This window comes from Arachis duranensis, chromosome 7 (assembly GCF_000817695.3).
Source record: "Arachis duranensis cultivar V14167 chromosome 7, aradu.V14167.gnm2.J7QH, whole genome shotgun sequence".
In the NCBI taxonomy this organism is placed as follows: domain Eukaryota; kingdom Viridiplantae; phylum Streptophyta; class Magnoliopsida; order Fabales; family Fabaceae; genus Arachis; species Arachis duranensis.
The window spans coordinates 29,518,033-29,530,304 of record NC_029778.3 but is presented as its reverse complement, the minus strand read 5'-3'; the positions used below and the strand labels follow the sequence as shown (position 1 = coordinate 29,530,304).

Genomic DNA, 12,272 nt, shown 5'->3' with positions numbered 1-12,272 from the left:
ACCCTAACACCCTGCAAGAAATCGGACCGTCCGATTTCTCTCCGTCAGCTGACCGCCGTCACAGACTTGTTAAACACCACTAGCCTCCATAAACGGGCGTTACACCACACCGTGCATCATATCCAAAAAAAATTAGCTAAAAATATCTTCTCATGATCTTTATTTAAAAAAGTGTGACTTATTTATTTAATAATATTTTAAATAAAGATAGTGCTTTTACTTTAAATAAAAATCAAAGCTTACAAAACTGCAACTTATTACCAATAATCAAAATAAAATATCTTTCCATGAATCTTCTTGGAGCAACCACCTTTAAATATACTCTCTAAAGCCTCTACTCCAATTACCAGAATCTCATATGGAATCAAATAACCAGTTAACTTGACCGTAGTATATCAACTCATGATCAAAATTTAAAAAACGCAAACAACAGCAATAACAAAATAAGTAAATTAAATAACTAAACAACCCATGAGCCAAAGAGACATAAACTCAAACAGGGTGGACCGGCCATGATCATCTTCTCCATGATGAGCTCAATAATGTTACAGGTTCAATCCTTGTATCCTTGTATCTCTCTTCTTCACCTATCTAGAAGGGCCTCCATTGAAACACAAAGAAACCATGAACATGCAAAATTAAATCAATACATCAAAAGTACCTCTTACATCAGCACGTGGTTAAGGAAGGTAGTATGGATGAACTCTCACAGCCATCATCAATTCAACAATCCTTACAACATAACAACCAATGATCAAGCATCCATTGCACAAAAGCAGAACACAGAATAGCCACCGATAACAACAGTCACTCAGTTCATTATTTCAAACCACACTAGAAGAATGCAATCTCAGTATATATAACACACAGTTCTCTATAATTTCACAAACACATTTAATTGTATAAAAAAAAATGAAAAAATTCACTGACACATCAAAGCAAAACACCTTACACCTCACAGACTAAAAACTGATCCAAGAGCCCTAACCAACTGAATTTATCAATCTCAGCAAAACATATATAAAGAGAAACAAAGAAAGAATTACTCCGGTTTCTCCTGCACGAGCTTTTCCGAGTCAATCTCACTGCTTTCTTCATCTTCGTCCTCGTCGCTGCCGCGGTTCTTGCCGCTCACGGTGATGGCAGAGACGGCGGACGCAGCGCGGCGCTGGCGAACAATTCCAGAGAAGCTTGTAGACATATCGGAGTAGATGGATAGAACCTTCGAGATGTTTCCGTTGATCTGACGGATAAGACCAACGTTCTTCGCCATGTTATGAGGGATCTTCGACTCATGGTTGCTGTTAACCTTCTGAATCAGCGTGCGGTTCTCGTCCAGCACAGTTTGCGCCTGCAGGAAGCTCCGGCTCAGCGTGTCCCATGCCTCGCGGTCACACTCTCCTTTGTCTTCCTCTTCATCACCGGAAACTTCGGCCGTCTCTCCGTCGGCAGCATCAGCCGCCTTGGTAGGCCAGTCAGGCTTCGTCGTCGCAGCGGTTTCGTCCATCTCCGGCGTTAAACATTCCGTTCAAAATCCCCTCTCTCTCTCTCTCTCTCTCCGTTTAACAGTTGAAGAAACTTTTTGAGAAAAAAATAAAACAACGGGTTTATAGCTGGGCGATTGACTTGAGAGACGACAATGGCGGTTTTTTTTATAGCTTAAATTGGGAGATTGGTGGCGGTGACAATGAAACTTGACGGTCTAGTGAGTGTTAAGTTAATTTTTCAAAGGTTTGAGGAGGTGGCCAGTGATGATTGGGCCTGTGACAGATTTGGGTGACGGTAGGTGGAGAAATGGGATTTGAAATATCTTTTTGTGGTTTTTGATACGACGATGAATAAAATAGTCTAAATTAATAAATATCTTTGGATGGTTTACTAATAAATATTTGGAAAAATAAATATCTTCGCAGCAGACGAGCTGAGATGGACCGTTGGATCATAGGATCGGAGAAAGTAAAATTAAAACAAATTTAAATAACAATGCCAACAATGCTAAAAGCACAAGTTCTAGACCATATTAAAAAGTGTAAATTTTATAAAAATTATTTTTAATATGGAAGTAGTGATGTTGTTTTAGTTGAATATTGAAATTTGAAGTGTATTATATTATTGAAAAGTCTTTAAATTCATATAAAGTTTGTAAAATTTGAATTTTTGTAAAGAAAGTTATGATCATTCAAAGTTTTGTGTCAAAATCTGAAATTTTGTACGGTTACAGCATTTTGTGATTTTTGGTATGTGGACACGTACAGCTCTGCGATATTTTAAACCTATGCATACGCACACGCAGAGGCAGGCAATCTGTTTAGAACGACACAGCTTGTGCGCGCACATACCCAATGAACATTTGCAACCTGTGCGCACGCACACGTTGGGAAGGGCAATCTGTAGAGGATGCTAGCACACTTTGTGCGAGCGAACAAAATTGAAAAAATTGGTACCTGTGCATACGCACGCCTCTATGCGTACGCACACATTTTAAAACTTTATCTAGGCGTGCGCACGCACGCCCCTATGCGTACGCACACGCCCTGTTTTTCAAAATTTAAACTTTGTTTTCAACTATTTCACCTTTCCAACAAGATTGTAAGCTTCTGTGACATCATTTTAAGACTCTTGGGCTTATTGTTGGGCATTGAATCATAGGATAGGTCTTAGAGATTTTATTTGGTATTCCTTTGAAAAGTTAGAAAACGGAGATTCAGGTTTCTGGTGTATTGAGGATGAGTTTGGTTGAGAGAGAAGGAAGAGTAGTGAACTTGGTGATTACTTACAACGAATTGAGAAATTGATGGCTAACGAGTCGGAATAGAAATTAAGAACCGATGATGGTTATTATGAGCTTGATGGATATTGAACGTGGACAGTGTGTCAGGCATTGTATCTTTAAGTTAAGTACAATGAGAACTCAAAAAGGAATGATAATCTTGTTGAATGTGAAAAATGTGTCAGACACTATATCCTTGGGTTAAGCATGATGGTGTGTAGGGCACTATATCCCTGGGAATGAATTATGATTGATAATTTTTTTCTACTGCAAGAGTGTGTCAGGCACTATATCCTTGGATTACGCATGCGAGTGTGCCTGGCACTATATCCGTGGGTGAATAGAGTGTACCCGGCACTATATCCGTGGGTCAATATAGTGTGCCCGACACTATATCTGTGGGCGTGGCAGAAAAGCTACATCTGAAAGGATGTGTCGGGTTGGCAGTTATAGACCGACAAGTGATATCACGAGCCAATAGGACATGCATTCATCATATGCATCTCTTATATGCTTGTTGGCTTTGATTACTTGAGTTTGCCTATTTGTATAATATGCATACTTGATTCTTGAATTACTTGTTATATATGAATATTATCTATATTTTACTTACTTGCATTATCTGTGTTTGTCTGGTGCTGAGGAGGATAGGTAGGCGGTGACGATGGGGTTGCATGGAGGTTAGGTTGGCGAAGGCTATGGGATACAGCGGTGTGGTTTAATATTAGTTAGAAATTTCCTAAGTTTAGATAACCCTGTTTACGGTTTATGGTTTAAGTTATTTATTTTATTAAGGCTTGGATATTCTGTATCGATGTGAAGTTATAGGATTGTCTCTGGCGTCTCGGAACCTTATTTCTTACATTATTGGGCACTGTTACCATATTGAGAACCTCCGGTTCTCATACCATGTTCTGTTGTTGTTTTTCAGATGCAGGTCGCAACCCACCTCGGTGAGTTGATTGGTGGTGACAGAGCGGAGGATCTTCTTTCTGTTTTGGAAGTCTTTTAGTCTCTTTTATTTACTCTCTCATCTTTTGTATTTTACTTTTGCCTAGAGGCATTATTTTGAGAGAACAACTTGTATAAGCTACTTTAACTTTCCGATTTCTGTATGGTCTGTATGTAGCTAGCCGGCTTAAACTCCGCAAGTCGTGGCTAGATCATTACTCTATTATATCCTACTATTTTGTTATATTATATCTATACCTTGTGCTTTAAGTTAGAAGTTTCGTTAGTACGTTTTGCGCTTTTTAAATCCTGTTTTTGAACTATATCCATCATTGGATTCCTAGAATATATTAATTCTTCTATATATTATATGTATAAGCTTTAGACTTATCGTAACTTCTAATTAACCTTTGCTTTACGCGCGAGGTAAAGTTTAGGGTAATTAGGGTGTTACAATTAGCCTATAAGGTGAATATTTGAACAATGTTGGGATGAGATTGAATAAGGAAAAGTTGAAGTGTTTAAGCTAGATTGACATTGTTATAAATGTTTATGTTGTACTTGAGTTAGTTGTAACATTGACTTCAGGGATCTGTTAATAGAATTGATGGCGGGACAAAATTGAGACGATTTTGAAACGTTAGGGACTTAAATAGAACGAAAACGTTTGGGATAAAAATGATACATAAAATTAAATTTTAATTTTATCCTTCAATAATATCATTTTTTTACGATATATAGTTATTCAATTATTTTTTAATCACATCTAAACAAATTACACTTAATCACATTACTTTCATTCTAAATAAATTTATTTTCTTATAATTTTGCACTTAGAAATTTTTACTCATCATGAAATGTTTGTAAAATTACTAGAATCACATTACTTTATTGTATATATATTATTTTTTTTCGCAAGTTTATGTATTAGTCATTTTACAAATATTTCATGATGATTAAACATCTTTAAGAGTAAATTTATAAAAAAAATAAAGTTTCTAAAAAAGTAATGTGTTTAAGTGTAATTTACTTACATATGATTAAAAAATAATTGAATAACTACGTACTGTAAAAAAATAATATTATTGAATGATTAAATTAAAATTTATTTCTATATATCGTTCTTGTCCTCAATGTATTCGTCCTATTTAAATCCCTAACGTTTTAAAATCGTCTCAATTTTGTCTCACTGTTAATTCTGTTAACAGATTCCTAACGGAAGAACAACATTGAATTAATTTTGAAACATTAGGGACTTAAATATGACGATTTAAATGTTAAGAACAATTTTGAGACTTAACCCAAATATTAGGAACAAAAATGATACTTTATTCTTATTTTTATTATCCCTAAATATATTACAAAAGAATTATAGCATAAAATCCAAAATTTTAACTAATCACATCAATTTTATATTAACTCTAAAATATTAAAATAATTTTACTCTACATACTCTAACATTTTAACTAATTACAAACACTTTTTAGTTATCCCTAAACATATTTACAAAAATTAGAGCACTGATTACTAATATTTTAACTAAACTAAGCTTTTAAACTATACTAACAAATTCTAATATAATAGCAATCTCTGAACAATACTAACTAATACTAACCAATATTAATACTAATTAAAATTTATATTAAATAAATTAACTTACATATGTAAAATGATTTAAAAATTGAATAATATTTTTTCAGATTTAATAAGATCACAAACTATTATTTTTACTTCACTCTTTTTTTTTTGGTCAAATGGATTAGACCCCTAATCCTAGGCATTACTCATGTATTACACACCCACACAACACACTCATACACACTACATGAGTTCATTTAAGGGTTCATTTTTCCTCTCATAGGACTTGAACCCGGGTGCAGCTACTTGCGAGGCAGCAGATCCTGCCACTAGCACCAAGTCTCGGCTGCTTTACTTCACTCTTTTAACTTTGTTAATCACACTCACGGTAAAGCTTTTTCCATCTCTATTAAAATTTGGTGAGTGAAGATGAATATAAAGTTGGAAAATGACCTTTTTTTTTTCTTTGGTTTTGGTTTCACTCCGTGTAGTATAGAAAAAGAGAGAAAACAATGTTCCATAAATTCCTCCCCTCTCCATCGCAACTGCATGTTGGATACTTGGTATTATTTTTGTTTTACAATAATTTATTTTAGTATAAATATGATATAATATTTGTTAAATTTAATTTTTAAAAATAAAATTTTATTACTTTAGTATATAAAATTTAAAAATTTATATATACTAATTTTATATTGGCTCAACCCAATTTGTTTCGGGTCGCTTTCGAATCAGGTCACAGTATATTTAGTGACTTTTTAGAGCCGGATCCGAATCTAATTAACTTGAGCCCGACCTAGCCCATGAACATCCTTAATTCTACCTCAATTTCCAACGTGGCCCTTACTTTTTTCGGTAAACTACCAATTTACCCCATCATTTAGACTTATTGATTGGACCGGTGATTTCAACCTCAAATTATTTTTCCCATAAACCCACGTTACACAGCAAATGAGCCATTTCTACAGTTAACGATTGTCATAAAAAACTAAAAATGATTTACTTTTATGCCTCCTACATAATTTTATACAAATGGCTTGTGGTGGAGTGTATGCGTAACGGAATTGTGTTGCTAATCATCAAATTTCATGATCTCAACAACCACTCCAAATGGAATTTCAATCCGTTGAATTTGATATATATTTTTCTTTCCCTTTTTATTTCTTATTAGTGATTAGTAAAACTACAAGTTATAACTACAATTAGGCTACATGTGGAATTTGGTGTACAAAATGCAGCGTTCCTTAAAATGAAAGAGTGCAGGAAAATTGAATGTGACATTTTGAGCTCCAACATCAATGAGATCAAGGTTTGCCATCGCAACTTGGAATCGGTTCCTCTCGAACGTAATTCAGTGGCAGTTTTGCCTTTGAGTTATTCTGCTCCGCCGACTCCTTTGGAGAGCTCACTAAATTCCAATCTGGTTCTTGAATCTGGGACATAACTACGGTTTTAGTAGCAGCAAGAGATTCATAGAATTGATCTTGATCAGGTGATTCCCGAAACCCCAACCAATCACCTCTTCTTTCTAAGCAGGGGAAGTCTTGTATCTTCCTTTTCTGCATCTCATCCTTAACTACCTGAAATTAGTATTATGCAAATATAAGTGAGGGCCAGGGCAACATGACAAACAAGATTTTCTTCAAACTATTCGGAGTTAAGAGTTAGAAAAAAAAATGCATAGCCGTGCCTTGATAAATCTGGTTCTGAAATCATTTAAATTAATTGCGTGGTATTGTGAATTTCTATAACCATGTTAACCAAACGTCGAAATGATAACCAAATAGCTGTTATCTTAGTATAAATTGCACATTATGATCCTAGACTCAACGCTTTTTATTCCCAATATAATGATAGCAACTCCAGTTTATATGCAAAACCAAATCAATGAAAACCAATTCCTGATATCAGTTAATCAGCATTTATTTTTGTTACTACATGAATGTCTCAAATGACCTACTTTAACTAGGTGCACGATGCATCAAAGATAATACAATAGTATAGATCTAACAGAAATTATCGATGTGAAAGTATGCTAGATCTATAACACTGGATTATCTCCATGCATCATAGCATGGTTCACAAACTATAGATATCTGTAAATGAAAATTCCACTAATGTGCTTGGCCATCCCCCATAACTCAAAAGGTTAAAATTCATACGGGGAGCTCTGACAGCATCATCCTACATGAAGAACAATTCCTGTTTCCACTGCTAATGTCCACCTCTGAAGATTCTAAGAATACATTCTTAGGTATTTCTATAGCAAAAAGAAGTTATTTAACAATAAATGCTATCACAAGCTATGCTGAGTGACCGCCATTTGTCTCCCATTTTAACATTTTTAAAGCAAAAGAATAAAGCCAAAGTAGCCCACATCGAATGGTACATAAACAAAGGAAAATTCCATACCGCAAGAATATAAATTTCTCATTTCAACTTTCCTAAGTTTCCTCCGCACTTATATGTGGTTTCTTAACACTCCAAGATAGGGATGTATTATTACGTTGGATATGCAGAAGCTTTAATACAGAACATCAATCTCTGCCAAAATTCAAACTGACATCACTAACATGACAGCACTCTCCAAACGACCTCCACAATCAATTTCAAATCAACGAATGATCTTTATAATTCAAGTTTCTCATACTATTTCTGTACTAGAAAAATGCACAAAGGAACCCTTTTTTTTTTTGGGAGAATGTATACGCAAGACGGATCCTGCAGACTTCTAAACTCTTAAATGATAAGTTGTCCACAATAAGCATTTTGATTGCATAGCATTGCTCTTGTACACAACTTTGTTTCGGAACAGCTATCGTTACTAAAATCAAAGTGACACAAACACGCGTATACAGCAAGCAACTACATCGAATGTGCTCTAGCCTTCTTTCCTCTTCTTCCCAAAAACCCTCCTCGGTATCTAATCTAACGGTGAAAGAAGGTTCGTCAACTCGATAAAAATGACGCACACGTTTGAATGTGAAACAAGTTAAACTTTTTCTAATGAGTTCGTTCACCTATTATGACCATCATCCTATGATTTCTATTCACTACTATTTCAATTATAAGTTTATAACCAACAAGGCCAAAAGATAAGAACAAAGAGAATAAAAAAAAAGCAACAAACCTGAAACAACTTGGCATCAAGCTTTGGGGGACCAACCTGGGCCACAGCCAAGGAACCAAAGAAATTCCCCAACAACGCCGCATCCCAAACACCCAAACCCATCACGATCCCCGCCGCGAACCCGCCCAAGAAACTGTCCCCTGCCCCCGTCGGATCAACCTGATCCGCCGCAAAAGGCGGCACTTTCAACTCCCCGTCCTTCCAGAACACCTCACACCCATGCCTTCCGCACGTGACCACCACGCAGCACCACTTCCTCGCCTCCTCAATATCGACGAAAATCGCCTCTTCTGCCGAACACTTCAAGAACGCGATCCGAGGGAGAAGGTGGAAGAATCCCGTTTCATTCAAATTCACGAGGCTCACCGTTCCATCTTCGGGGTCGAATGTTCGGATTATGGCCTGCGCGTCGACGAAAACGACGTCGCATAGGTCGAGCATTGTTTGGAGCGTCTCAGGGAGGATCTCGCCGGCGACGCCGACAGCCAAGCCGAAGAGGAAGAGGGAATTGGAGGGGAGGTCGGAGGGGGTTATGGGATCGCATGATCCGACACGTTTGAGGATTCGGTCGGGGTGGCCGGAGGGGGGAAGGGAGGTGGTGTCGGGGGTAGCGGAGAGGAAGTGAGCGTGGAAGACGGTAGTTTGGGAGGTTGAGACGACGATTGGGGGGTGGAGGGTGGTGGTGGTGGTGGCGGAGGAATAGGAGAAGTCGGAGCCGACCTTGGAGAGGAGGAGGAAGGGGAGGGAAAGGGAGTGGAGGACGGGGATGATGAAGGAGGGGGCGCCGCCGAGGGCGTGGGCAGTTACGTGGTGGTCGCGGATGAGGACGTCATGGCAGTAGTTTCCGACGACAAGGCCTCCATGGGCAGTGGTGGGGGCGGTGGGGGAAGGGGGTTGCGTGGGAGAGTGGATAACCATGGTGATGAGGGAGAGAAGGGATCATGGGTGAGAATGAGAAGGGGTTTCAAGAGTTGTGAGAGTCCATTATTATTGTTATAGAAGAAGAAGAAAATGAAGAGAGTTAGAGAGGGATGTGGTGTGGTGTGAGAGGAAGAAGACGACGCGCGCCACAAATGTGATTTGGGTGTCAATACCTAGTTAGTTGCTGCCTTCCTGCCTTCCTTCCTTTCTACTTTCAACAGCAAGGCGCCCAGAATTTTGGTATGTCTCTCCCTCCTCTTTTATATTGTTTTCTTTGTTTTTTTTTTTAATTATTATTATCGGCCACTAAAATGGATCAAATCATGGGATCATCAGCTTAGTTGATGCATGTCGACAGTGGTAAACATGATAAAGACTGAGGATATAAAAAGTTGAAATGGTGCGGGAATACTAAATGTTAATTGGTTTTCAAATAAATAATTATACTTTTAATATATTTAAATATAGAGTTAAATTTTGATGTACTTACCGTTATTCAATCGTATAATGGCATTTATTGTTTTAAATGACCATTCACGATGATCAATATTAAAAATAATTATTTTTATTAATATAATATTATGTAATTAAAATAAAATTATTTTATATTAACAATATATGCAGAGACAAATCTACTGCATCTGCATGTATTACCTACAAACAGTGAAATTACTAAAGTATCACTACTTATATATAAAAGTTCTATTATATTATTTTGTTAGAAATTATTTTTATTTTATTTTCTTTTAATATTTATATTAAAAATTTTATGTGCATGTGAATTATGTTAAATTTGTGTTTAGATTATATTTTAATATGATTAATTGAATTATATTAGATTATATTATAGTTGTGTTAATTTAAAAAATTAATATTTATAGATATTCATGATTCACATTTTTTATGAGGAGAATTAAATAAAAATACGTGATGGAAATTGGACAAAAATAAAAGTATTTTTTAAGGAATCATCTAGCGTACATATCAAGTTTCATACAGATTTACACATATTTTTTCTGGCTGCATCTCTTCTTGACATGTGTTACCATCTTTTGCATAATGGTGCAGGGATCAGGAGAAGGTAGGCGCTCATGGAATGGTTAGCTAAGCCAAGCTGTTGGGTTGCACAACAGCTTCATGGGTTGGGCCTTTTAGATCGGGAGTGTTTCTTAGAAAAAAAATGGATGAAATAGTTGGGTTGAGTCTTCAGCAATCTTTCATTCTCGCACCATGCCCAGTTGTCAACAAAAGGAGAAACATTTCTCTAGAAGGAAACCCAGGTTCCTCCACTGCAACCTCCGCCATCAGGATTCTGATTGTCGCCGTCAGTTGCACGGGAGCTGTTGAGTCTGCAGCAAAATTTGGACTTCTAATAGATACAAAGTAATATGAAATTGAACATTACCCACAATAATGCACTAACTATAACAAAGACAATATGAGAAAATATGATGTGAATTCATTTTCTTTCTTATTTTTGATGATGTTTCAATTACAATGCTACAGAAATATATATAGTATCATCTATGCTATAATTTCAATGATCAAGAATAAAATCCTCCTATGAAAACTCCCTACAAGTTCTCTCCTATTAAAAACTCCTTGCAAACCTTATTTTACTCCCTAAGTTTGCTCTTAGTGTTTCTGTATTATCACAATTTGAAAAACTGACTCAAATCTTGAACGAACAAATTGTAGTACTCGTATTTGGTTGCATCATCTTGACAACGACTGCCTATGTACCCTTTACCAGGATCAAACGAAACATAGTTCTTTTATTCGCCATGTAATACTTAACATGGAATAATGTTGAGCAAATACAAGCAATGCTGGAATTTGTTTCCTGATACTACTTTAGTCAACATGTCTGCGGGATTTTCATCTGTGTACTTTTACAAGAGAAATGTTGCCTTTTTTCTATAACATCACGCACGAAGTGATATCTTACATCAATATGCTTGGTACGAGCATGATGAACCTGATTTTTTGCCAAATGAATTGCACTTTAACTATCACAACTCAGATTCACGCAATCTTGCTGAAACCCCAAATCATCTAGAAGACCATTTAGCCACAATGCTTCTTTCACCTCTTCTGCTACTACCATGTACTCAGTCTCTGTAGTAGATAGTGCCACTGTAGCCTGTAACATCGATCGCCAACTAACTGGAGCACCTTGTATTTTATATACATAACCGGTCGTAGAACGTCTTCTTTCTAGATCACCAGCATAATCAGAATCAACAAAACCGCTAATTTGACATGATTTTTCACTAAAGCATAAACCTATGTCAATGGTACCTTTCAAATACTTTAATATCCACTTGATTGCTTCCCAATGTGCCTTACCCGGATTTGTCATGAACCTGCTAACAATACTGACTGCTTGTGAAATATCTGGGCGTGTACACACCATAGCATACATCAAGCTACCAACTGCACTATGGTGCACGAAATTGCAATCACACTTTTGCAACTCCGCACAACTAACCAGCAAGTGCACTGGGTCGTCCAAGTAATACCTTACGTGAGTAAGGGTCGATCCCACGGAGATTGTCGGCTTGAAGCAAGCTATGGTTATCTTGTAAATCTTAGTCAGGATATCAATAATTATCAGGGTTGATTGTGAAAAGTAAAAGAACATGAAATAAGTACTTGTTTTGCAGTAATGGAGAATAGGTTGAGGTTTTGGAGATGCTCCATCTTCTGAATCTCTGCTTTCCTACTGTCTTCTTCTTCAAGCACGCAAGGCTCCTTCCATGGCAAGCTGTATGCAAGGGTTTCACCGTTGTCAGTGGCTACCTCCCATCCTCTCAGTGGAAATGTTCAACGCACCCTGTCACGGCACGGCTATCCATCTGTCGGTTCTCAATCAGGCCGGAATAGAATCCAGTGATTCTTTTGCATCTGTCACTAACGCCC

The 12,272-nt window shown here is 36.8% G+C and overlaps 3 protein-coding genes across 3 annotated transcripts; all 3 read right to left on the bottom strand.

The window, feature by feature from the left end:
- Positions 1 to 327: 327 nt before the first annotated feature.
- On the bottom strand, positions 328 to 1,726 carry LOC107458371 (protein ELF4-LIKE 1). Its single transcript, XM_016076576.3, has 2 exons — positions 1,047 to 1,726; positions 328 to 732 (listed from the first exon to the last, which is right to left on the bottom strand). Exons 1-2 carry the CDS (start codon positions 1,505 to 1,507, stop codon positions 681 to 683), a joined length of 513 nt encoding a protein of 170 aa, XP_015932062.1. The 5' UTR covers positions 1,508 to 1,726; the 3' UTR covers positions 328 to 680.
- Positions 1,727 to 6,518: 4,792 nt separating this feature from the next.
- LOC107458366 (inositol 3-kinase) lies at positions 6,519 to 9,567 on the bottom strand. Its single transcript, XM_016076572.3, has 2 exons — positions 8,430 to 9,567; positions 6,519 to 6,879 (listed from the first exon to the last, which is right to left on the bottom strand). Exons 1-2 carry the CDS (start codon positions 9,345 to 9,347, stop codon positions 6,604 to 6,606), a joined length of 1,194 nt encoding a protein of 397 aa, XP_015932058.1. The 5' UTR covers positions 9,348 to 9,567; the 3' UTR covers positions 6,519 to 6,603.
- Positions 9,568 to 11,355: 1,788 nt separating this feature from the next.
- On the bottom strand, positions 11,356 to 11,766 carry LOC127740525 (secreted RxLR effector protein 161-like). The gene has a single exon (XM_052251550.1). The coding sequence runs from the start codon at positions 11,764 to 11,766 to the stop codon at positions 11,356 to 11,358; it is 411 nt and encodes a 136-aa protein (XP_052107510.1).
- Positions 11,767 to 12,272: the final 506 nt, after the last annotated feature.